Source organism: Camelus ferus, chromosome 11, assembly GCF_009834535.1.
Source record: "Camelus ferus isolate YT-003-E chromosome 11, BCGSAC_Cfer_1.0, whole genome shotgun sequence".
In the NCBI taxonomy this organism is placed as follows: domain Eukaryota; kingdom Metazoa; phylum Chordata; class Mammalia; order Artiodactyla; family Camelidae; genus Camelus; species Camelus ferus.
The window spans coordinates 1,912,691-1,938,960 of NC_045706.1; the positions used below are offsets into that span (position 1 = coordinate 1,912,691).

Sequence of the window (26,270 nt, forward strand, 5' to 3'; positions counted from 1 at the left end):
GACAAGACCAAGCCACTTCCAGCCTAAACTTGACCTGGAAAATGTCCCAGTGCAGTATGTCAAGCTAGCGAGGCCGCAGCCACGCGGCAGAACCCTCCCGAGACACAAGGTCGTCCCCACCCGGGTTCCCACAGTGCCCTTGGGACGCTGCCTCTCACCCTCGGTACAATTTTGGCTTGAACTAATTTTTGTTCATTTTAAATATTAGAATTTAATTTTTGTCCCCAAAGTATTTAGCCATAAGAATATTAAAAATATATTTAGCAAGCTTGCCTTTGCTTTTGATTGATCCTAATGGAACCGATCACTTTGCTGTCTGCAAGGCGTCCAGGGGTTCAAAACAGAGTATTTTGTTGAATAAGCTGTAATATGTGATCATCGCTGAATCCACAATGTTCCTATTAATCTTATTTCAAGTTACAACAATGCAAGCCTTGTTTCCACACAGTCTATTTTTAACTAATGAAAACTTTATTACAAAGGAATCCTAATTACACCCTTCAGAATGTGATACAATGGCGAATCCACTGGTAATTTTCTTTTTTCAAAAGTCCACATAATCGCCTAAGAAGCAAAGAATGTAAGTTCTCCTGAAATAGTTGGTCTATAAATAAGATTCTCTAATGGGCTGAGCAAACAGATTTTTTTCTTCGCACGTATCATATGAGGTTGAATTAATCCATATTATAACCCTGATGCGTGAAAACCCTTGTTAGAAATAGAACCTGGTACATTCTCAGCACGTCCCCAGATTGGTAGCTAACGTATTTCCGCAGCACCCTGGACAGGCAGGGATGGGACAGCCGTGGGCCTGGCTGGTGTTGGGAGGTGGGGTGGCCCTGGTCGGGCTGCCGAGCGACTGTACGACCTTGACCAGTCCGTCCCCTCCCCACATGCGGGGGTGTAGACGTGCCCCGCTCGTCCCGTGCACTGCAGGGTGTTTAGCGGCACCCTTGGACTCTGTTCCTGTGTGCCGGGAGTGCTGCCCCAGCGGTGATGGTCACAACTGTCCCCAGACACTGCCAGAGTCCCCCAGGAACAAGTCACCCGGGCGAGAGCCCTGATCTCGACCTGCATCAGGGAACTGAGCATGCGTGGCCTGAGTGACTTCAGCCCGGCAGTTCCCGGAGTGAGGCTGGTTTGCAAAGAAGCAGGGAAGGGCCAGACTCCTCAAGTGCGTGCTCCCTGCTGTCGGGTCCGCAGGAGGCACTAAGCCACCTGCCGCCTGGCAGTCACTGCCACAGGCCCTGGCTCCGGGGGTGGGGACAGGCCTGGGAGGGGAGGAGGCCCGCAGGGGGTCTGCGTGAGAGGCGAGCTGCTCTCCAGGCCAGCGTGGTCGAGTCTGCCTACCATGGCTGAGGGTGGGCTGCGTGGGAGGAGACAGGGTTGGCGACTGTGGGGACCCCGCTCCCGAGCAGGCCAGGTCAGGGACCGGGGGGGCCAGGCGTGGCAGCTACTGTATCTGCGTTTGGCCACATGCTTTCTTCCAGCAGCAAATGTCAAGGTGTTTTAGAAGGAGGCTTCCAGATGCTTCCAGAATAAGATGCAGAGCTGTGAGGAGGTCTTTCAAACGGCCAGTTAGAGAAAGCATGCAAGTCACAGAGCTGGTGCTTCACGGAAGCGGCCTCTCCCCTTCCTTCCCACCAGGGGGACCGCCTGCGGGTCCCGGTGGCCCAGCCCTCCCCGTCCTGGGCTGGCTGCCTGGGGTGGGGCCCGTCCTCCTGCTGTCACTGGAATCTCCCTTTCGGGTTAGACCTCAGGACAACAGGTTCTGTTTTCTGTACCCTGGGTGCCGAGAGAACAGTCTCCCCAGGACCGTCTTCCATGCATTTGTCCCAGATAAAGGCCTCTCTAAAAACCCAAGCAGAACCGGGGGTTAGCTTCAGCGACTTGTTCAGAGAAAGGCTGGCTCTGTTCCCCGGCGATGACGGCCTGGAGCAGTGAAACCCTGGCGCGGGGGGCCTCTCAGCCTCCCGCCTGGGGGCCCTGCTGCCTTCCCTCCGGCTGCCGCTCCACTCACGGGGGCTTCCGTCTCGACTTTCTGCCCCAAACACAGCAAAGCCGTTTGAGGCCAAGTCTCGGCCTCGCTGGGCCAACAGCACCAGGCTTCCCAAAGTGTTCAAAGGGTCTTTGCTTCTGACAGGGTCACCTGGAGGCTTTTGAAAGGTTGCAGTGACAAGCAGCTGCATCTCCAAGGTCACATCTGACTCTCTCTGTCTTGTCCCCCGAAGGACGGAAGGCCTCGCGAGTCCCGGGCCTGAGGAGGCAGAGAGAGAGGACCCGGGCGCCAAGACGCCACCGCCTGCCCAGATCCTCCTGCCCCTGGAGGAGCGGGCGACCCACTTCCGAGACATGCTTCTGGAGAGAGGGGTAAGGACCACAAGTGAAGACGCTCCTCAGTGACCGTCCCCCAAGCCCAGGGACCCGCCCCTTTCCGTACGGGGCCATGGAATCAGGCCGGGTGACACTCAGGGGTCAAATGATCTGAGGCCAAAGCAAAAGAAAAGGAGCCTGCTTCTTGTCCTGATGGGGAAGGAGGCTCTGAAGGGTGTGGTGGCATCGCAGGGCACCTGTCTCCACCTGTACGTGGAAGCCACTGACAGGCAAACAGGAGCGGGTCCCTGGAAGGGACGGTTACAGGGAAGGCGCAGAGGAAGCATGTGTCTGTGCCGATGTGATTCCTGCCGGCCCCGGGCTGGGGGCCGGGGCGCACACCCCTCTGAGGCACGTGCCCCGCGGGCGTCGGGCTCGGGCAGGGGCTCCCGCACCTGTGGACGGGCCCAGCGGTCTTTACGCCCTTAGGATGACTTGGTGGCAGTTGACTTCTGAATCTCGTTTGAATTTAGGGGGAAAAACCCTTTTATAATTGAATCTCCTGCCAATGAGTTTTCTTTCCTGCTTTGGCCTTTGGGTATAAAGTGAACCTGATACAGCGTGTAGCCACTTGGATTTCTTCACAAAATGAGGCTGAACGCAGAAGGCGGTAATAGGAACGTGTGTGTAATGATAATTATAATGAAGCCTGGAGATGGCCTTGGGAGTTCAAAAGCAAACGCGCCCTGCAGCCAGCTCCCCCCAGGCTGCATTCTGCAGCCCCTCCCCGAGCAGGTGCAGCTGGAATGGAGACTCGGGCCCCAGGAGGACAGCAGGGGAGGGCCGCCCGGGAGACCCATCCCCCCCCCCGAGCAGGGGGACCGAGCCGGGCTCCTCAGAGTCGGGCTGGGGCACTGGCACCTGGTGCGGTGAGGCCCTGGGGCTTCGGGGAGGACGGAGGTGGCGCCAGCTCTTAAGAATTAGACGCAAGAGGGAGATTATCTCAGCCACCCTCGCGGGAGACCACTTTCCCTTTGCACCGAGAATTTTAGTGCCTGCATCGCTCTATCTATCCAGAGACTCGCTCGGAAATAAAATACAGCCCTTGGCGCAAGGCCCTGGCAGGAGAAGTAGCCTTGCGGGCTCAGAACTGCAGAGCAGCGCGTTCACCTAAATGAGCAGATACGCCCGGTGACATGGAGTGCCAGAGTGAGCGCCGTGCACACACGCACGGGGCCGCCCTGGTGTACGCGGAGGGCATCTTTGCAAAGACCTGATTTTAAAAACCACAGTTATTAAGCTAAAATTTTATTTTAAAAAAGACTCCCTCCCCATGAGACTTTCTTTGTTTTCCAAGACGTAGAGGTGATTTGATTAAACAGCTCCTGCAGGACGGAACGGCCTCTGAAACAGCTGAGGCTCTCGTGTGGGGTGTGTGTCTGCGTGTGTGCTGTATGCACGAGGGTGTGTGTGCAGAGGTGTGTACGTGTGTAGAGGGGAGCCAGTATGTGCATGTATATGCTGTGTGTGTGGCTGGTGCGCGTGGGAGTGTATAAGTGTGTGTAGAGGGGCACACATGTGTGTATGTCTGTGTGTGTACATGTGTACAGGAGTGTGTGTGTGTGTGTGTGTGTGTGTGTGTGTCTGTGTGCGTGGAGGGGGTGAATGCTCCCCAGGCCCCGGCACAACCCGGCGTGGCGGATGGGAAGGGCACTGGCCTCTCCCTCGCCGAGGCTCTGCCCCCACGTGCCCGCTCTCCCTCCCACGGGGACACCAGAGACGCCCGGCAAATCCACTTCCCCTCTCTGCGCCCCGCCCCAGAGGCAGGAGGCGAGGGACAAAAGCCGGAGCTCCCGGCCGTTCCTGCCCCTCGGTTCCTGCCATTTCTCCAGACGTCTGGGAGGGCAGTGCCCACAGGGCCTTGACCCCATTTGGTCACCATCACTGCCACCCAAAGGGGTTGCTGGTTCTGTGTCCAGTACACTGGCCTTATGGTCCTGGAAGCTTGTACCCAGTGTCACCGCCAGTCACCAGCCCCGCTGGCCACCCTGAGCTGTCTCACCGCCCTCTCTGCCCACCTTCCATTCTTGACACCGAGTCCCTTCCTGGGAGCCCGCCTGCCCGGCCTGCCCGCCCCACCCGACTGACACGTGATGCCAGGCGACCACTCTGTGCCTCCTCCGTGCCACCACGTGACCGTGTGCGGTGGCAGCCCCTGGAAGGGCGGGGCTCCCACTCGGCACGCAGGGGTCCCCGGGACCCCCTCAGTGCCCGGGCTCTGGTCTTGCTGCACGTGCCCCCAGGCCCGCCCGGCACTGGCTCCAGGGGGGCCCGCGGAGCCCAGATGAGGGGTGTGTCCCCTGGAGCAGAGGCTCTTTCTGTTTCTCTCTACTCCACTCCTGTGGCCACGAATTGCCCGCAGGGCTGGGCTTAGGCGTTAGTCACGCGATGAGATGGAGCAGATTCCCGCCCCACAGAGTCACCCAGGACAGGGCTCCTCCCTGGAGACCCGCGCGATGGATGCGCCTGAGTTTTGCTGCCACGGCCCGCCTGACAATGCAGACGTATTTATAATTTTGAGGGCCTGAATCAGTCTGACCAGTCTGTTCCAGTGGAATTGACTGGGAGGTGCGAACCATCTTCCCTAGACACGATGGCGCGTGAGCTTTTGAGAAATACGTGCGCGCACCTGTGTCACGACGTCCGTGTCGAAGAGCTCCCCCTCCTTGTTTTGGAAACCGGCCAGGCCCCACTTAGCAACACAGCATCAGACTGACCTACGCGGGCCGGCTGCCGGAGACACCCCCCCCCCCCCCCGCCCGGGATGCGAAGTTGACGCGGTCGGCCTCGGAATGCGTCCCCGCGGCGTCTGTTGAGCGGTTTTACTAACGAGATTTTCTTGCCTCATTGAAGTGGGCGATTCCACCCAGACCTTGGTTCTTAGGTGCTGACATGTGAGAATCAGTGGAAACAAGGTGGGGGCACGAGGCACCAGCCCCAGTGTTCTGAGTTTTTCTGGGGGAGGCCTAGACCCCTACCTTACAAGGATTTCAGAAGAAGCCTGCAAGCAGCTCGTGAACAGACAAGGCCAGTCCGAGTGCCCCGCTGGCGCCGTAGAGAGGGTGGCGCTTACGACCGCGGGACTCTATAAAGCAGGCCGGCAGCCTTTATGAGCTGCTCACACTCGAGGATTTGATAGCAAAGCCCATCAGATTTCCAGCTGCTTAAAAACAAGGCCCAGAAAAGGTCACTTGATTCATGGACTGAGTGATTAATACGATTTTTCATTGCATTTGTTCAATGCTCCAGCTTGGAAATTCCTGAACTTATGGAATAATGAAGCAAGGCTGTGTGGATTCCTGGTGGTTTAAAAGGGCCTGGCTTGGGGTCTTCCCTGGGGATTCTGGCCTGGGGAAGGGGCCTTTGGGTTTGCGGTTTTGTAATCTGTAAGTGGAAGCTTTTGTTTCTATATTGTTTTCACGAGTACAAACCACAAGAGAGCCTTTTTAAAACCCAGGCTGTAAGGGGCAGAGCAAACTGAGCAGAAGACTATTCATTTACCCCTGTCTGCTTAGATAAAGGCATTGGGGACGTTCTGTTGAGGGCCTCTTCCTTCTGCAAAATGCCCCTTGGAAGTAGGGACAGCCTTCCCGGGGGCCAGGAAAGAAAGACTTTTCCGTAACCCTGGATCTTGACTCAGGCCCTCTGAGGTCAGGCCCTCGGCGGGTGACCCTCAGCCAGCCCCCTGGCCGTGGGCAGTCCTGGGGGAGACGGATTGACGCCGTGGCCAGATGAGCCCCCTGGAGTTTGGATCCAAGTCTGTGCTGGAATGAGAACCACACAGACCGCACACCTGAGCCTTTCTGTGCTCAGACGGGCGTCCACCATGAGGCTGTTGGTGCAAAGTTAGTACAAATGAAACAGAGGCTCTTTGCCAGGCGTCCTCCAGCCACCTGGGCCCCGCCCCTCCTCCCTAAAGCAGGAGGGCCTCCCGATGGGTGATGGCCTCTCTGGAGCCACAGCGGTACCCGGGCCAGGACGTGGGGAGAGGCTCGGCATCCCCATGTGCGGGCGGGCGTCACGGGTGAGACGGCCCGGAGACGGGGCCCGAGCTGCAGCCCTGGGGTTCCCGAACGCCCACAGCGTCTGCCCCAGCAAGCGAATCGGCCTCGTGGGAACTTGTCTGCTTCGTGTTCCCACGAAAACTCCTCAAAGTCTCGCAACACACGTGGTCACACCACTAACAAAATAAAGCTGTGCTACCCAAGGAACGCGTGCTCATCACAGAATTCACGGAATACAAAGAATGCCAAGAAGAAGAAAGAGGGCACCTGAAATCCTGCCCTGAGGGACAGTCATCCCCATCAATGGGTACATTTCCTTCTAGTGTTTTTTTCCTAAAAACAGATTATAAAGAAATATCAAGAACAAATATTTTTCCTAGATAGTCTAACCAAGACTGTCCTGTGGCTGATCATGGCTGAACCAACTTTTTTAGCATAGTCAACGTCATAAGATTCAATCTAATTTATATATTTAAACACTGTTTTGTCCCTTTTATGCATTTTAAAAATATTCCTACAAACCTTGGGAAAACATTTTTGGTAAGAGCATGGTAGTCTATCATTGTCAGTTCACAATCCCACCTCTCCATGTGTTCCGTCTGTGCCCCGCTATTGCTGTTTCAGGCAGCGCCCTCACGGTCACGTCGATGCAGGAACTTGGGGGGGGGTGGTGTTTCCTACGCACTGTCAACACTTGACGTTTACTATATACCAGAGTATTCCGGAGAAAGTCCCTTTTGTGCAATGTCTTCCCCTAGTGCTGTCTGAAAGCTCCAGAGAGCCGGCTCGGCCGGCGCTGCGCCAGCACGGGCCGTGAGAAGCGCAGGTGTTGACTATTTACTACTTTTTGAATCTCATTGTCATTTTCCTCTGACTTGTGCTTTCTCTTGGCTTCCTCTGTCCCGAGTCAGCAGCGTGTGCTGACTACGCGGCAGCTCAGCTCTTTAGATATCACTGTGGTCACCGCTCTGTCAGCGAGCAGAGTGCGGGCTGATTGTGAAGATGACTTGGGGGGCCGTGAACCGCTAATTCCTAGAACCGGGTTAGAACTATCCTTAATGCAAAAAGTAAGTTAAATTAGCTGAGCTGAGGTGGAATAGCAGTGCGAAGTATTCTATCCGTCAAAATACGAGAAGGAAGTGCCAACACCGGTAAAGCACCGAGCACTGGGAGGTGAGGGTGGGTCGCCTTGCCCCAGAGTTCGGGGGAAGCAAGCAGCCCCTTGCTCACTTCTGGGTTCACCAAGGGTCGCCTGGCTCACCTGGGCTCAGGGGAACTTTCCACATGCCGACCACTCCCTCCCCTAAATTTGGGGGTTGAACACCTCCAAGGAAACACTCAGCCAGGGAAGGGGGAATGAGGGGGATCCCCTACTTCCACATCACGGGACGAATTGCAGGCAGGTTCCAGCGTGTTCTACATGCGTCTTCCAAGCTTCCCCGAAGGACCTCACCCCGCGGCCCAGGGGTCACCTGGTCGCTCAGGCACCGCCCTTGGCTTTTCTCCTCCCAGCACACCTGGAATCACCTCCCAAATGCGCCGCCGGGACCCAAGCCCTGTCCCACGCTGCTTCTAGACAATCCCGGAGACGACACCGCCTCCCTGGCTGGACTGAGCCGGGAGCACCGGCTGCTCATGTCCCCTGCGCTGAGTCCAGCTCACGCCTTTAACTGTCGGGACCTCCAGAGCCGGAAACAGAAGACGCAGCCATGCATTCCAGGAAATGGGATAAGGAGGGTGATGACTTGAGCGCTAATTACAAAGAACTTGGGTTTGTTGGGGGCTGAGCCTGCAGGCACGGGGAGCATGGGGGGAGGGGAGGCAGAGGAAGGAGGTGTGACAGGCATGGCGCTGGCTGGGCACCTCCTCACACCTGAACTGCGTCGTCAGAGCAGCGGGGCCCGGGATGCTTAGGAGCGGAGGGCCTGGGGGGAGAGTCAGCGGCAGGAAGCGGGGTCTGGGCTCTGCAGGGGCTGGAGAGCCGCCCATGGAGGTGGGTGGTGCTGGGTCAAGGGTCGGGGCTGGACCCTTGGTTGTAAAAACCAGAAGGGAACTCCCCACTCAGGATGAACGGCTCTGCCCTGGGTAACAGGTCAGTGTTTGCAGTCATTGAGGGGCAAAGAGTAAATGCAGGTGTCTGAGCATCAGAGCTGGTCAAAAACATTAGCTTCTGAAGAAACGGGTTTGTGTTTGCATGGACGTCAGCCCCGAAAGAAGGTCCTGGGAAGACCCAGCCCTGCATCTGGGCTGAGCCGAGCACGAGGTGCAGACAGACAGACAGACAGACAGATAGGCAGACATCCCAGGTGCACGAGCAGCCACAACCGCCCCCCGGGCAGAGGGGAGCCCGGTCCCCTGTGCCGACTCAGCGCCCGGCCTGGGAGACCCCTCATGGCCGGACGACCCCACCATCCAGTTCAGGGCTCAGCCACCTCCTTTTCCTCTGGTGGATGGGCTCCTGGCCTTTTCTGTGACCCGAGGATTGACAGATACTCAAACAGCCTTTGGTTTTGGAAATGAAAGGCATCTGTCTCCTTTGGGTGCCTGAGGGCACCTTCTGGTGGTCAGGACCTCGAGGGCGACGGCCCTGGGCACGGCCCACCGGCAGGATTGGCAGGATTATCTTGCTTTTTAGCCTTCGCGGACGCTCTCACACCACATTCCTGTACGTGGTCCCTTTTCTCTAAAGTTGAGTCACCCCAGGGGCAACACAAGACCCACTCCTGGAATCCAGAGAGGTTTTGGTGGAGCTGGAGCTGAGGTTGGAACCAGTCTCATCGGGGACAGGTCCCCGCACAGCGGCTTCCAAGAGAGGGTCGCCATGGCCGTGCCCCGCCGCCGGGCGTGCGCGCCATCGAGGGACTTTGGCCAGCGAGGGAGCTGCTCAGAGGCAGCTGGGGCCAGACCGAGGACTCTGCATGCCGGCTGACGATTGGCCCGCTAGTCTCAGGGCTGGAGAAAGAGCTCTCGGGAAGGAGAGGGCTGTGGGTCGAGGGAACATGATGCTGGAGGACGGAAGAGCTGTCAGGAGACCACGACGTTCGCCCCGGTGCGAGACGACCTCCCCCAAGGGCCGCGGGGGTGAGGTCACCATTTTGCTGCTCGTTCTGGCAAAACGCGTTGGGGTTTTTAAACAAGGTTATTTTTCTGGGATAACATTGAAAACAGCCATAAAAGGAAGGACCCGGTCTCTGTGACCGCAGAGGGTGCCAGCGTCTCCCCTCGGAACTGCAGCACCCCCGCGCCTGTCATCTCTCCTGCAGGGACTCCTGTAGTACAGACGGTGCCAGTGCAGGACGCCCGCGTACCGGCCAGCCGGGCGCCGGCCTCGGACCCCTGCCCAGGCCTTGACACCCGCTGACAGTTTCCCTTTCACGGCGGCAGCTGTGGGGTCTGGGAACTGCGCCCCAGCCACTCCCGCCCCTTCTCTGTGCCTGTGTTTCAGACGACCAGCTCTGGTGTCTTCCATGGTGGAAATGGCGGCGAACGGAGTGCAACTCAGACCCTGAGGGTGAGGCAGAGGGGAGCCTGGGGGCAGGAGGGCCAGGCTGCAGGAGCTGGAAGGAGGCAGGTGGGACCGCCAGCACAGCTCGTGTGACCCGAGGCCCTGCTCTCCTGGCTCTCAGAGGGCGGGGGTTCAATGTGGATGCGCGGGAGCCTAACGGCCCGCAACATCGAAGCAACCCACACTGCCTGCAAGACAGGCAGCGCGGACTGCGCCGCCGGCTCCGAGTCAGCGGCGGCGCCCTGAGATGCTCGGACGGTCCTGGGAGTACATGGCTGATGGTCGGCTGGTGACGTGAAGATCATGGAACGGGGTCCAGCAGGGAGAGGGGGCCACTACGTCGCGCAGTCAGGCTGCAGCGAAGGGCTGGACTCTGGCAGGAAAGAGTCTAAAATGGGCTGGAGAATTCTGTGAGTCAAGGACCAAATCGCACATAAGATGCCAAAGAATCAGAGGCCTGTCAGGTGGGAGGAGGGATGGAGATCACGCCTGGGACGTGAAGGTCAAGTAAGAGGCAGTAACACGCACCGTCTCGGGGACCTGCTTTGGCCCCAAGGTTCGCTCACACCGCCCAGTTCAGCTCCTGAACCAGCCCTCCCTCGAGAGCGGGCGGGCCTGTGAACAGGAGGGGGAGCCCCTGGGGCGCTGTGACTCTGTTCTGTAGGGCTGGGTCCGTGTAGAGGTTTCCTCCTGGTTTGCTGAAGCCGCCCTATTGTGGAGGGGCCCCCAGTGGGGTACGGCGGGGCCCCGGGAGCTGAGAGTGGCTGCCCACTGGCCTCCAGTAAGAAGGCGGTGTCGGTCACAGTCCCTGCCCCATGGAGTGAACTTACTGGCAGCGTGACTGTGTGGACCAGAGTGGCTGGGCTTGTGTCATAAGTGAGTTGCATGGTTAAGGGAACGGCAGCTACCAAGTCCTTCTCTGTGAACAATCCGTCTCACAGACAAGGCTGTGCCCGCTGCAGGGCCCCGTTTCAAATTCCACAGTCCAGACTTTCCTTCCACTCCAGCCGCTGTCCCAGGTCCCCCCCCCCCCCCCCCCCCCCCGCCCCAAGCACGGCCATCCTCCTCTGAGCTTCAAGCGTCCGTTAGCTTGACGGTCAGGCAACGTGATGGCGTCTGTTTCATCATCACAAATAACAGTCCTTGTAGAGACGCTCACCTTGCCTTGCGTACGGATGGTTAAGTCCTCTGGAGACAAGGATGATATACTATTTTTTTCAATATATTTTAGTGTACATCTAGAACTCCAAAAATTCTCAACAAGCCTGTGGACTCAGTTACTGAGACACCAATTCTTAATAATCGCCTGCTCTCCCTACAGACCTGGGGCCCCTGGGGTTTGCAGGTCCCTCCAAGGCGGGCAGATGCCCACATGATCAGGCTGAATTGGGTCAGCGGATCCCTCTCTCCATGACCACCCTAATGCTCACGTGGTCCAGGGTCTGCTGTCAAAGAACAGGGAGCCCCTCTGTCCTGCATTTTCCTGCAGTCCCTCCCCCTAGTCCCCGTGATGAGTCCACACTTCACCACGTTCTCAGCTGATTGAGAAAAATCCCCAGGTGGAGTGCGGGTCACCCCGACGATAAAAGAGCTTACGGTATGAAAGAGAGCTTTGATTTTTACTATTGAAGATTGAAATTGTCAATTAAAAAAACCCGTGTGTTATGATGTGCCAAGCAAAGCACGTGTCTATTGAAATAGTTCCTGTATCAGAAACATTTCACCTGCTCAGAAGTAGGACTGTGAAGGGATGTTGTCTGTGTGATCTGCCCGCGGCTTCCCTTCTGCAGTGCCCAGAGTTCATCCCCCACCCCGGCTCCTAAAATCGCATCACATCTGCCTCTCTGTCTCCCGTTGCTCTCAGGACAAGGCTCTGGTTCCTAAGCGGGTCTGGGAGCATCCTGCCCCCCTGCTCTGTCTGTCTCCCCTGCCTCTTCCCACCCCCTCATGGCCTCCTTCATCCCCAGCGTTCAACCCCATGTATCTCCACATCTCACAGCCTTCACGGAGCCTGGCTTTGCTCTACGGACAGTGCCTCCTGAACACTCCAGCTCACCCCGGACCACGAGCTCCCTGCTCACCCCGGACCACGAGCTCCCTACTCACCCCGGACCACGAGCTCCGTGCTTGCCTTGGACCGCGGGTTCCCTGCTCGCCTGGGGCCACGGTCTCTCTGCTCTCAGTGGCCTTGACTTATTTTCTCTGAATTCTCAGCATTTAACAGGGGCCTAAGGCACAGTCAATGTTTAGTCTGTGCTTTTAAATGAATAGATTATTTTCGGATGACTTAAACATTTCACTGCTCCATCAGCTGACAGAGTCTGGAAGCAACAACATGCCAGTAGCAATGAGCACACTTGGCACCCAGATCCCGGCCCCAGACACCAGCCCCAGTTAAGAGGAACCAGGACTTCTCGGAGAATGCCGACTCTAGGGCCACGGGGAGAGCAAAGATGGCTCTGGAGCATTTTGAAGGGCTCCAAAACCAAAATGATGGGAGAATGTCCCCGGAACACAGGAGCCAACTGCAACAGCTCTCAGTGGCCAAACCTGGAGGAATTTGAGCATAAAAAATAATGAAGTCACATTAGGTTATAACTCACAGTGTGAAATCAGCATCCAGGGGTCTGTCCTGCTGCAAATAAATGGTTGAATACCTTAGTAAAGTTGGGAGAATGGACAAGAATTCCAAATAACTTACAGAGACAGCCCCATCTCAAGAGGTGGGTCAGGACCCCCTTTTGAGAGTTGCCTAAGGAGACATGAGACCAAATGAGAAGTGGGGCCTGGGTGGAGTCCTGGGATAGCAAAAACAATTGGGTAAAAACCAAAGAAGTCTGAGCGGGGTGAGCACTTCTGTTCCTAACGGTGTAGACAAATCGACCGCACTAACATTGAGATGCTAACAGTGCAGGACACTGGGTGTGGGGTGGATGGTGACTTCCTAACATGCTTGTAAGTTGCCTGTAAATTTGAAACTACTGCAAAATAAGGTAGTTTGGAAAAAAAAAAAAAAGACCTGCCTCAAAAAGGGTTAACTTGATTAAAAATCAATTGAAATTGTGCTAAACTCTGACCATTTGCAAGACACTGGCCTCTGCTACGGCCTGGGGCATCCTGAAAATTTTTACAAATAAAAGTTCTCCTTTCAAGACGTGACATTTCAGAACATCCCAGCTTCACGGATGTAACTGGGGCTTAGATCAGGGCACACGGCCTTGGAAGATATCCCGGGAAGAAATCGTGTTATGAGTCTAGGAATTAAATTCTCCAATGTTCTAAATATTGATTTTCTTCAAAGTTTGCCGTGCCAAACACTTTTAAACGGCACTGTGTCACTCAGCCCCGGTTCCTTTATGCTGTTTCTCATCATTGATCATTTCAGTGCGATTCCGGGCTCAGTGTTAGATGCTAAAAGCAACTTTATTGAATATCTTTCTTCAGGTGTCAGCGTTTTCCACCTGGGAGAAAGAACTACACAAAATCGTGTTCGACCCGCGCTATCTCCTGCTCAACCCCGAGGAGCGCAGACAGGTAGGACCTGCTGCTGGAGCCGGGCTGCGGTGTCAGTGACGCTCCTTCCGGAGACCCCTGCGGGCGAGCGGGCGCCTGGCTTCTTCACCGCGTCCTGGGGCAGCCGTGAGGGCTGAGCGCCTGTGAGCCTGTGAACAGTAGGAGTCACAGGTGCAGAGAGAGGTCATCCTGGTACCTGTTCTCAGCACACCGTCAGGCTGTGGCCCCACAAGACAAACACTCGTGTTTAAAATGGAAACTCAGCTTTGGGGAACATTAATCACACCCTCGATGACTGTATTAAGATCTTAAAAAGTAGCAGTGAAATAGGAGAGGGTCCAGGGGACAACGGCAGTATAAGGAATGGGGGGACGTTTCTAGAAAGCAGGTCCCCAGGAAAGCAAGAGTGGGTTAGAGGCAGCTGCCTGGAAGGAGACTCGGCAGGCGTCGGCCTGGCTGGCTCACAAGTCAAGTCTTGGAGCCCGTGCTGCCTCCCAGGTGAGGCAGCCGGACAGAGGGACGGGCCATGTGGCCGGCGGGCGGGGCCGGAGCTGTGAGGCGTGAGCTGTCAGTCCTGCTGGGGCCGATGCTCGCCGAGCAGCCCCGAGAGGGGTTCTGAGATAAATTCCAGAAGGATCGAGGTGCCGCGTCTGAGTCTCTGGTTCCGGTTCTGATCCCTCTGCCCTGAGTGCAGAGGGCGCCCAGGGAAAGCAGGTGAGGAGTGAACAACAAGGCCCCACTGCACAGCGCAGGGGACGTGTTCCATGCCTGATACAGCCTACAGGGGAAAGGAACATGGAAAGGGCTGTGTGTGTGTGTGTGTGTGTGTGTGACTCAGTCACTGCCCTGCCCACCAGAAATTAACACAGCATTGTAAGTCGACCAAACTTCAATTAAAAGAAAAAGAACTAACACCAAAAAGAAAGAGAGCAGGTGGTCAGGAGCCACCACTGAAGGCAGGAGCCCAGGAGGGTCGTGTGAGAGGAGGCCTCAGCGGGCCCGGCCCCCGGCGTGCGTCTGGGGTCCGACAGCGGGGCCCAGGTGAGCCGGGACCAGGAGGACCAGGAGTCCCGCCAGCCAGCGCGACCACCCCCGTAGGACGCCCGTTCAGGTCTGTGACCGCGGCACCGGCAGCCGCAACGAGCGCAGCCAGCGCCGCCAGCCGTGGCCACTGCTGCTCCCTCTCCAGCTCGTGGATGTTTTCAGAAGCCATCGCCCCTTTCGAGGCAACCGAAGGTGCAAGACCTTCCACACCTTGAAGAAAAGCCCGGCTGACGCGGTGCTCTCATCCCGCCCCTCAGACGGCAGGCGCTCCGGGCCCCACCTGGGCTGCGTGGAACTGGCTCGTGGGCTGGGCAGGGCGTCCCGCCCTCCTGCTGCCTGCGGGGCGGTCCAGGCACAAGGCTCACGCGCCGGAGCAGGGGGGCTCGACCCAGAGGAACTGGTCCGGGAGGCAGGCACTGCCCAGAGCGGGCCGCGCCTTCCAGGAGGCGCGGGGTGCAGACAGATCAGACTAGAGGGTCCGTCCGCCAACTCTGGGAGCCTGAGTTTTGGGGGGAGCCCTCAGACGTCCCTGCGAAGTCGCCCAGGGGGAGCGCCAGGCCCCTTTCTACACCGCGGCAAGGTCCCAGAGCCCCGTGGGGAGGAGGAAGCAGGCTCCCCGGCAGCCGCCTGCTCCGGCCCCGGGGCCTCGGGTTAGATGCCTGGTCCCCGCGAGGAGCCAAGCCCAGGGCAGCGGCAGGGCGGCGCTTTCTACGAGGTGAGGGACTGAAGCAGACGGATGAGGGAGACACTGTTTGGACCCCATTCATAGTCCTATTTACGAGTGAATCAGGCGAGGAAGCCACAGACGTGAAATCTGTTTGGGACCTACTGTCCTGTGGTGTCCGGTGGGGAAAACTGAGGCTCATGGCGTGTGGATTGCAACCATCCCCGTACGGGAGCTGCAAAGGAGATGTGAACGAGCCCAAACGGAGAGCAGGGGTCCTGGGAGTGCTCACCAGCCCTGTTTCTCTGGTAAGAAACCGTGTTCCATTTTGTTTCACCAGAACGCGCCATGACGAGGTAATGGCCAATGGTCTGTCTTTTAAAGTCATGCCCCACTTTGAATAATACTGGTGTATTTTGTTAAAAAGGAGGGGAAAAAACTGTTGTATTAAATTACAGCAGCATAAATAAAGCAACAGAGCAAAGGCGGTGGAGAGAGCGAGATCTGATTAGAGGGATAAACGGTTCTCGGCAGAGAGAGGCAGCTCCTTCCTGCCAGCTCTGACCCCCTGCCCACCAGGGCTTCGCTCCAGATTTAAAATTAACAGAGCAACACTCCGACTAGTGATGGAGCCCCACACGTTTATTTGGATAATCACCCTGCATTCACCTTTTTTATTAGCTTAAATTATAAGAGAACTGGAGAGCTTACATTTCCACTTCCCTTGAAAGGGAGATAAGTTGATCATATTCTTAAATCCAGACGCACGCCCTCCGTCTAAGTCCTGTTCGTGAATATTTCATCTCACTGATGATTCTGCAGGAGGCAAGCGGCCTTTTGTATTTATAATCCTATAAAGCCTCGCCGTTCCCGAGATGGAATCTGAAACGGTCAGGCGGAGCCGAAGGAGGCCCATTCTGCGCGGAGTGATGGAGGCTGTAACCGGCCACGTGGTCGCTTCCCAGCTCTGGCCCCTCCTCAGGGACGCGGAGACGCCCCGAGCACGCAGGTCGGCTCCCAGCACCTGCAGTGGCCGGTGATGGGCTAGTCAGGACTGCTCCTTACTGGCCTCACAGGGTCACATGGGGGCTTTTTACCGATCCTGTTACTCATGTTTGCAGGCACATCTAATTATCTCCAGTTTACCCTCTCGTTAGTGTTTCTTGAGGCTTGGGGAGCATCGGGAAGGAACAGCTGTCTCCGCCTCCCTTTGGCTTTAGTCTGCAAATGACGGCTTTCTGATGTTAGAACATTCTGTGAGTGGTCTCGGTCTAACCAGGTCACGCTATGGTCCACTGCGAAGAGGGGTTCCCTGGTGGCATTTTGTTACGTTGGCTGCCAGTTCCCAAGAGAAACCTTCTCAGGGTCGCGGATGCATTTGCTACCAGACGGTATTCATATCACTCAGGTGAAGGAACGGGTTTTCCTGTCGAGGCAGTTCTCAGAACCCACTTCCCGTCAAGTGCGAGTGCAGCGCCCGAGGGTCCGGTCTCCTCGCTGGGCGCTTCCGTGACACCCGGGAGCGTGCCCACTGGAGCCCTGGGGAGCCAGCCCCCTCGCTCACAAGTGGGTGCCCCTGCGCCTCGGGTGAGGGACAACACGGGGTGCTGGGCCGAGGTCTTTTCACAGGTCAAAGGCATTCTGAGGCTTAAGTGCCAGTTACGCTGCCACAGCGATTTACTGGGACAAATTGCGGGCTCCGCGTGTCACGGCGCCTCAGTGGCTGGGGGATGTGAATGTCGGGGAGACCAGGCCTGCCGCTCCCGGGGCTCCCCAGCCACGGACACCAAGCCCTGGGGCCGGGTCCCCTCACTGCTGACCGCGCCCACCGCTGCTCATTCTGGGTTTCTAAGCGGGTGGATTCAGGGTTTGACCCCGAGAGGGTGCTTGGACGCAGACGCGCATGGGCCTCGAGGGGAAGCGGGTGGAGTTATGCAGACACGTGGTCTCATCGCAGAGGCCGTAACTGAAGGCTGCTGCTCGCAGCTCCAGCAGCTGCGAGAAAGACAGGCTTATCTCGGATTCTCACTGCCGCGTCGTGTTTGAAACACAAGATTTCATTTCTGACACACGTTCTTGTAACAGTTTTCTTTTGTGTGTCTTAAGATATTCGAACAGTTTGTCAAGACCAGAATAAAAGAAGAATACAAGGAGAAGAAAAGCAAATTGCTGCTAGCCAAAGAGGAATTCAAGAAGCTTCTGGAGGAGTCGAAGCTGTCACCCAGGTACGGAGAGACAGGCACGCCGGGCAACTTCCGGGGCTACAAGTTTACCAGATTTTGTCAGAGGGCTTTTAAAGGCTGTTGAGGTTGAATCATGTGACCTCCGTTTCATAGACATCAAAAGTGTAATTTCATTTTATTTATTTTTTTGCCATTTTCTGGGTTTTTTCCTACTATCACACATTATAATGCCTGTATACTGTCTAGAAATGAGACTACACTTTGAACTACATTCCTTCTCACAGGATATGTTTCTTAACAGAAAAAAAAAAGAAAACATTAAAAAGTGGATAGGTATAAAAGTCAGAGTGTGATTTTCGTACTGCGCTGGGGACGGGAGCCGCCTTCTCCCCGGTGTGGTCCCCGACCCACTTCCCCGTCACCCCAGCGATTTGTTTGTTTGCTGACCAAAGACACCCTGGCCCTGCTGTCTGCCCTGCGCGGTTTCCGCACGTCAGCTGCCCTGACTCCAAGGCCAGAATAACTCATCAATAGGTCGGCCCCCGTGAGATGGGGTCTAATTCCTGATCTAACGATCAAGGAGTGAAAATGCAAAACAGCACACGGCAGCAGCCGAGGACACCCCACCAGCCCGCTGGGTTCCACATGCCTCGGTGGCTGTCCGGGGTGCAGAAGGAAGACGCGACACTCGGGCAGCGGGGCCGGGTGAACCTGGCTGTCACACTCACCTACAGCCATCAGGCATTACTCCCGTGAAGTAAGCTAATAGGAAAGTGACGTTAGAAACAAGAGAAATTCATAAGCTTAACTCCTCTTTGAAACTAGCTTCCACTGACTGACATTCAAAACCCTAATGCACACATCCTGTGTTTAGAATTGTACAGCCATAGCTTTTATGAGTGGAAATGACTGATTTTGATGTGTTTTTATTTTAAATGGACATTATTTCTAAACAGACACTTATGCATTTTTATTTATAATAATAATGCTGACATTGTGCATTTTCAATAACAATGCATAAATAAGTTATATGTAAACGGACATTAACTGACGTTTGCTCCCTACACAGTGTGCAGGCAACTACATTTTGATCAGTAACTGGTTAATTCTCCTGGCAATGACTGGGTCATGTACCTTAGTGCTGGTCCCATAGTCCTGATAAAACACCTCCAGCTGTAGGAAGGATAGGTACTGTGTGGACAGGAGAAATCGGTGTGAGTAGCCCCCGTCACCAAATGTGAACCTAGAAAAGCAAACGTGGGTCTAATGGCTTGTGAAAGGCGGCCTCCTCCGAGAACGCTGGGGTGCAGCTGGGGCTTGATCTGCCCCCCCCCCCCCCCCGCACGGTGAGCCCAGGGCGGAGGGAGAAGCTTCTGGAGCCTCCAGCTCAGAGCGCAGCACGGCCTGCCCCTCCTTGGCCTCGGCCACGGAGTAAGGCACTGGGACCCTCACAGCTCCGGGTCCTCACCCGAGGGACAGCTGCCTCGCCTCACAGGTGACTAGGAGTGTGGGCGAGACACGGGGGGGGGGGGGGCTGGCAGGTCCAGCAGGGGTCTCACCATTGGTCCTGGGGCTCCCGCTGAAGACACTCAGCTGTGTCCTCTGTCTGTCCACTGGTAAAGCGTTAACCGTAAGGAGTGTATCCCCTCCATGAATGTACCATGAAGGCAAAGGAGAAGCACCCAGAACATGGGGGCAACTGGGGAAACGACACACAGAAGGAACACGAGTGCTAGAAGCGAGGAGAGAGTGAGACTTACCCTGCTTTGAAGTTGGATTTAATTGCTGGCTATTTTTTTTAAATGTACACTGGGCGTCTATTACTTTTATAACTACAAAACCGTTTTTATTTCAAAGGTGGCTAGTTCGGCAACCGTTCAAAGCCTTTCGAGACCCCCGCTCCGTTTCCTTCCTGCCATTGCACAGGCGTCCTTGTGCATTCTGGGCACCGCCCGCGGGCCGCCAGGGGGTTCAGGGCAGGTGCCTCAGTGTCTGTGGCCACACCTCCAGCCATGCTGGCTCTGATCCTGGCCGCAGGGGTAGGCCAGGGCCAGCTCCCAGCCCTGCCCAGCTCTCGGGGTCTTGGGAAGGAGGGAGGGAGGAGGTCGAAAAGCAGAGAGAAGTGTTTTCTCTCCAAGATGTGTGGGAGCAGCAAGACCCTGGAGGGTGACAGGACCCTGGAGAGGGACCCCGGCAGGTCTGCAGGTGACAGGAGGCAGCTGTGCTGGGTGAGGAAGGACTGAGGCGATGTGAGTGACAGCAGTGGGGATGTGACCACTAATTACCGTCCTGTTTCCTAACAGCCCTGTCAGTATAATCTCGTTATTCACGTATAAAAAAGAACTATTAAGTTATAATAACTGAATACAATAATTAAATGGCTGCAGTGAAATACAAAATTCTCCGCAAAGATAAACGGGAGAAGTGAGAGGCACCCCTGGGGCAGGGCGAGCAGCTCCGGCCCCAGCTCCCCGCGAGGGCGGCTCAGGCAGGGTGCAGGCTGGGGAGACCAGGCTCCTCGGGGCCCCTGCCGCCTGGAGCTGTCACAGTCCCCAGCTCGGAGCTCAGGCCTGGGAGGAGAGGGAGCCAGGGGACCCGGTGCTGACAAAGGTCCATTTGTCCCACAAAGCCGCTTCCACCCCTTTGTCCTTTGAGCTGCCCCGCTCCCTCGCTGGCCTGGCTGGCTTCACTGGAGTTTCTGACAGGGGACCCCTGGGCCTGTCAATCATGGATTCACTCAGTCAACATCTGGGAGCTTAGCAGGTGCCCAGCCGCTGGGCTGGACGCTCAGGATGGTCCACAGAAAACCAGGCAGGTGACATGCTTGCTCTAGTGAGCAGAGGGAGGCGGGCAAACCTGCGCAAGTAAGGCTCCTGGAGATGACGCCTGTGATGAAGGCTGAGCGAGGGTGAGCCCAGTTCTCTGACCCTCTAGATAAGGCGTGTTTCCCGAAGAAGACAGGCTGGTCCTGGCTTCTGAGAATGAGAAGGCTTTCAGGGACAGGTGAGGAAATAAGGGAAGGGTGGGCCAGGCAGAGGAACTAGCACACGCAAAGACCACGGCAGACTGGGGCTCGGTGAGGGCAGGGGACGGAGGAAGGCCTGTGTGGCCGAGCAGCGACGCAGGTGGCCAGGGGGACTCGGACTGAGACGGGGCCCGAGGGACAGGTGAGGCCAGGCTCGTTTCCAGAGGCCGGTTGGATGCAGAGGTGGCAGGTCTGCAGGTTACATAGGGAGTGAGGTCCAGGGCGGGGAGCAGGTGGGACAGGTGTCGGGGGTGCAGCGCTGTTCCCTTCTGCTTGTCCACCTGCCCGAGTGTCCTGCTCCCCCGGCCCTGCAGCCAGCGGCTGGGTCTGGGGGATGCAGCCCCAACCCCGAGCACACGGGCACGCGGGGCACAGAGCGCCCAGACCAGCTCTCCGGGAAGGGGTCTCAGGACGCTTCTTATCTTTCAGGACCACGTTTAAGGAGTTTGCTGAGAAGTACGGCCGGGACCAGAGGTTTCGACTTGTCCCGAAAAAGAAGGACCAGGAGCATTTTTTTAACCAATTCATACTTATTCTCAAGAAGCGGGATAAGGAGAACAGACTCAGGCTGCGGAAGAATGAGATGAGTGCGCACAGAGGCAATAAGGCTGAGAGTCGCCGAGCTGGGGGCCCGCGGGCGGAGGGCGCGGGGCGGAGCCCCGGGCCCGTGGGCTTCCTTCTCAGAAGATTACTGTTTCATATTGAAGCTCCCTTTTGTACCACGTTCAGAGTTTGATGCGTTTCCAGTTGCCATGGTACGTCGATCCCTTGATTGTTTTAATTATGCAAATTACTTGTAACATAGACAGACTACAAATCCACTGCAGGTTCGTAGCTCAGCAGAAACAGGCGCCATCTCTCACCATCTCAACGCGTTTTCATGAGTCAAGCCGATTATCTGAAACTTCTGAAAACCTTCGCGAGTTCCTTCGGGTCTTCAGGAGCTCCATGCCGTTGGGACATCCTGGCCAGGGTCCCCGCGTCGCGGTCTAGTTTTCTGAGTAGTAGCGTAGGCTATTCGTCATCACCATAGTGACACCAGTGGCCACCTGACACATGGACCACACACCACCCGCAGGCCAAAGGGTGGTCACCCCATCCCCGGGGGCGTCGGGCCTGGAGAGGGGGCTGCTGCTGCCTGTGGGGGGTCCCACTTACAAAAGGATTATTTTGTACAAGATCATCCGACTACCTCTTTGAGTTATTTTTTTCTCGTATGCCCAGAGTTTGCATGAGATTTTTCTCATCATCTTTGTATAAAAAATTTTAAATTTTTTTTAATTAATAAATATTTTAAACCAGTGTATTTTTGTGGCTTAGACTTCCAACAAAAGCAACAAAATTGCGTTTCAACTAAAGATACTCTACTTTGAAAGAGTCATAAAAACATTGATGATGAAGGGGGGAGGGTGTAGCTCAGGAGTAGAGCACAAGCTTAGCACGCACGAGGCCCTGGGCTCAATCCCCAGTGTCTCCGTTAAAAAGAAACAAATAATAAATAGATAAATAAACCTAAAGGCCTCCCCCCTCAAAATAAAATAAATAAAATAAAAGTGTTTGTGGTGGCACACCAGGCTGTGAAAGTGCTCCCCTGGGTAGAAACCTTGCTTTTCAAGCTCCCGGTCCCAAGTGGACCGATGTTTTGGCTAATTCATCGTTTTCTGTAAATCACTGAGCATCTGTTCATCAGCTTCAGATCCATGGAGTCCCTACTCAAATACGCTGTCTGTGTCCCCCGCACACAGCGCCCCCTCCTCCTCACCTACCTTCTTTCTCATCAGCCAGTTCCTACAAGAACACTTTTTGCCACAAAGGTTAGGACGTAAGTGGGCAGAGTGAGATGCTCTCTTTATGGGGTACACCCTGGTCTTAATGCCCGTATCGTTACCCGTTACCTTCCATGCTGGTGGCCTCTGTGGGTTCCAAGCCATCGCTCCGGTTCAGGCCGCGACCCAGTGGGGCTGGGCGCCCACGGCCAGTGCTGCAGGGGACAGGCTCTGGGAAAGCAAGTGCTGACTCGGATCCGACGGGGCCCAGTCGGGAGACAGACCCTACCTTGTAGTTAGAAGCGAGAAATTCGACAGGAAGAATGCCTACCTCTGACGGGGATTTGAGCAATGAGGGTGGTGAGCAGAGGCACGTCTGGAGGACTTGGGAACCATAGACAGAGAAGCAGCTGTCCCCACCCCCACTGCAGCTCAGGGAAGCATCCATGCAAAGTGCCCTCCCTTCCCCGCCCCCGCAAGCACAGAGATCTGGACCCGCTGGAGAGGGCAGGGCTGTGGCTGAGAGTGAAAGGCAGAGGACGCTGGCAGAAGCTGCTGGCGACACGCCCTCCAGGGTGCTGGGAAGGTCACCCCAGTGGCGATGTCTCCTTGGACGCACTCTGCCCGAAACTTCCAAGAGACGTTGGTGGAAGGGGGGGCAGGGGAGGCTCGGGCCGGGCCCTGCGGGAGCTGCAGTAAAGAGCTTCCGGTGACCCCTGGGGTTTTGCACAAAGCCAGTGCCCTCTCCTGCCATCCATAGCATCCATCTGAAAAGACAGCTGGCTTGCCTCTTGCCCTGGTGGGGGCTGACCACCGGACCCTAGGACACTAGCGTCTGCAGCCAGAATTGCCCCCGTGAGCTGTTGTCTGATTCCGCAGCATAACATTGGCCATGCACGGAGGTGTGTCATTTAAAATGGAAAGGCTGACTGAACACAGACTTACCCTTGGATCCAGCAGTCCCACTCCTGGGCACATAACTGGAGGGAACTCTAATTCAAAACGGTACATATACCCCAGTGTTCATAGCAGCACTATTTACAACAGCTGAGACACAGAAGCAACCTCAGTGTCCATCAACAGAGGACTGGCTAAAGAAGCTGTGATGTGTTTATACAATGGAATACTACTTGGTCATAAAAAGAATAAAATAATGCCATTTGCAGCAACATGGATGGACCTGGAGATTGTCATACTAAGTGAAGCCAGAAAGAAAAAGAAAAATCTCATATGCTATCACTCATATCTGGAATCTAAAAAAAAGAAAGACACAAATGGACTTATTTACAAAACAGAGACAGACTCACTGACATGGAAAAAATTTAAAAAAAAAAAAAAAAAGTAAAATGGAAAGACCACAGCCAGGTCTGGGCCTGTCTGGAAGGCACCAGCAAACCCACGCCCCCTCTTGGACACCTCCCCCGCCCCCAGCTCCGCCCCCGCCAGCTGCTCAGCTGTCCCGGTAGCCGAGGGGGCAGGTGCAGCCTGGATGAGTGGTCTGACCTCACTGTGTGCCCCAGGGCAGCCCCGGTCAGGAAGAGGCCCTGAAAGCACTGGTGCCTGGAGAGTCTCTGTGGTGAGCTGTTCAAAATGACGTACTCTGAAACAGTGCTATCCTCTGTGAAGGGGGAGGTGGCCCCTAGGCACAAATCCACATTGATCTGTAGGGGAGAGGGTTCATGAGGGGCCAGCTGCTGGGGGCTTGGGAGGTGGGTGATGGCGAGGTTGTCACAGAGTGTGGGAACACCGATGCCCCATGAGCCCCCAGCAGAGCTCTCAGCACCCTAGAGACCCGGTGGGCCGTCCTGGTCCTGAGGACATCAGCTGCATCTTTCCCTTGCCACCTGATTCTCGCTCAGCGGGTCAACCTACGAAGAGGCTGGGGGTCCACTCCCCAAGACCTGGCCCCTGCCCGTGGCCCAGGAGCCCATGCACACCTCGGCTATGTGGGGCTTCCTTCCCCTGGCTTCTAGGTGGCTCTGTCGGTGGGGAGGGTAGGAGGAGAGATTGGGGCATGTGCTCCCCCTCCCCCGGCCCAGTTTTCCCTCCATCCTGCAGCACAGTGGGCCCCAGCTTGGAGTGGGGTGACCCCAGGAGCTCTGCCGTGTCTCCATCTCCCTGAACTGCTCCTGCGTCCCTCGTCACTGCTCCGTTAAACTCCGCTGTCAGCCCTGTTGAGGGGCCATCCACTCACCGTCAGCATCAGGACCGCCATCTTCACCGCCATCACCACCGCCATCACCACCATCGTCATCACGCTCGAAGTGCGGCCGACCAGGGCTCAGGAGGACGCAGACTGACGCCGGAGGTGCCGTCAGCAGGGGGACACGGGGGATCGTGCGCCCCTACGCTAGCCTCTGTGCTGGATGCAATGTGAAAACTTCCGTAACCCTGGTGCTTAGAAACACCCAGATGCCAGCCAGCCTGTGGGGAAGTTTCTAGACACTTCTGCTCTCACAGAAGTGCTTGGAAGCTTACATTTTAGCTCACGTAGTTGTGATTTTTGGATCTAAGAAAATTGCACGATTTAAACTTGCAGGTGGCCAGACAGAGAACTCCCAGATGTGCATACCCGCCACTGGCAATCGGCATGTGGTAGGAGGTGAAACGGCACCCGGGTTCCAACCGGACTGGCTTCCAAGGAGAAGCGTGAGCTCAGGAGAAAAGCTGGTTTACCTGCACGCCTGGACTGCATTTCAAACGGCTGCCCCTTCTCAGGGCTGCGGAAGGAATGCACTATTTTTCAGTCTTCTGCATCTATTTTAAGTCATTACAGAAACACAAAAGACTAAGATTCCTTTGAAATGATAACTTCCTCTAATTTCTGCACATTTCGCTCCCATTTTAAACGCCAGCTAGCATAGCTCCGGTTAAGTCAGTAGTGAGCTGTTAACACTTAGCTGGAAACTAACCACGGATCCTGTGGTAGCCAGAGGCGGGTGGCGGGTGGAAAAATGGGTGAAAAGTGGAGGAAAAAAATAAACTTCATTTGCCATCTTCTCTTTACAAAAATCCATGGGAAAGTGAGACATGACAATCAGTCAGCATCACATCCAGTCCAAGGACGAGGTGAGCACTGGGAGAGGAGACGGCCACTCTGCCCCCGATGGCCGGCATCACCGGGAAAATCCCCATGTCCCAAGAACGGCAGGGCGTCCCATGCCCGGCCCAACTTACAGCAGGTACCAGCTCTCCTGGGGCCCCAGCCGCTGCCCCTGGAGACCCAAGGCCCTCCTTCACGAGCTCAGGAAGTCGTCCCCAGCAGGCAAGGCCTCGTATCCATGGGTGCTATGCCCACACAGGGGGCCTTCAGCCAGGGGTACGCTCACCTCTGTACCAGGCCAGATGTCCACTGAGTCGCCCTCTTGGGCCCCAGTCTCAGTGTGATGTGGACCGTCCTTGGGGAGATGACCTCTCCTCGAGAAGATGGTGCCAGGAAGAGGAGCATGGACAGGGACGCCACGCCCACGCAGAGGACAGACAGCGGCGGGCAGCGCGCGGCGGCGGCTGCCGCCGGGGCGAAGTTACTTGACTGACCTCCGCGTCCATCCAGCACCAACCGCTCCGCTTTCTGAACATCCTCCAGGTCTGCCTGTGAATCCTCGGAGCGCGGGCGCCCCCACGCCTCCCACAGGAGCCTGCCGTCGGGCCAAGCGTGTGGAGGAATGGATCCTTTCGCTACCCGCCCCGCTTCCTCCGCCTGCCCCGCACCCACACTCAACCCCAGAGCCGCAGACCTACAGCCCCGGGCGCTGCAGCTCAGACTGACGGGACTGAGATGCTCCCTGGGTCCAAACGGATTTGCCATCGCTCCTCCCTCAACTTCCTCGTCTTTTCCACAACACCTCCCCTCGGATACAAAAAGAGAAATCCCGGCCCAGCCACGGTGCTAAACGCAGACATCAGTGACTGAGTTACGTGGCCGCCGCCCATGTGTTGAGACGCCATCCTTGCCTCTCCACCCCGTCTGCCTTTTCTGCCCGAGTGGGGCTCTCCTCAGAACAAGGGCGATGGAACTTGCTCTCGGCACCGGGTGCCGACAACCGCCGGGGTCGGAGCACTCCACTGCAGCTCGCGTTCCCTGCCACTGAATTCTGGCTAAATCACAGGACCGGGGCCATGATGGGAAGACATAAAAGAGGTCCACAGAACGCTCCGGAATTTTAGGTTTTATTTAGGATATAAAAGAAGTA

General features: G+C 56.2%; 1 protein-coding gene across 1 annotated transcript in view; it reads left to right on the plus strand.

Annotated features, from left to right (window-relative positions):
• The window catches only part of TCERG1L (transcription elongation regulator 1 like), a 58,853-nt gene extending 34,476 nt beyond the window's left edge, over positions 1 to 24,377 (plus strand). The window contains exons 5-10 of the mRNA XM_032492049.1: positions 2,232 to 2,370; positions 13,327 to 13,416; positions 17,210 to 17,328; positions 20,741 to 20,978; positions 23,598 to 23,653; positions 24,278 to 24,377. Of these exons, the coding sequence (XP_032347940.1) occupies positions 2,232 to 2,370; positions 13,327 to 13,416; positions 17,210 to 17,328; positions 20,741 to 20,978; positions 23,598 to 23,653; positions 24,278 to 24,377 (742 nt within the window). The remainder of the gene's footprint in view (positions 1 to 2,231; positions 2,371 to 13,326; positions 13,417 to 17,209; positions 17,329 to 20,740; positions 20,979 to 23,597; positions 23,654 to 24,277) is intronic.
• The last annotated feature ends 1,893 nt before the right edge of the window (positions 24,378 to 26,270 follow it).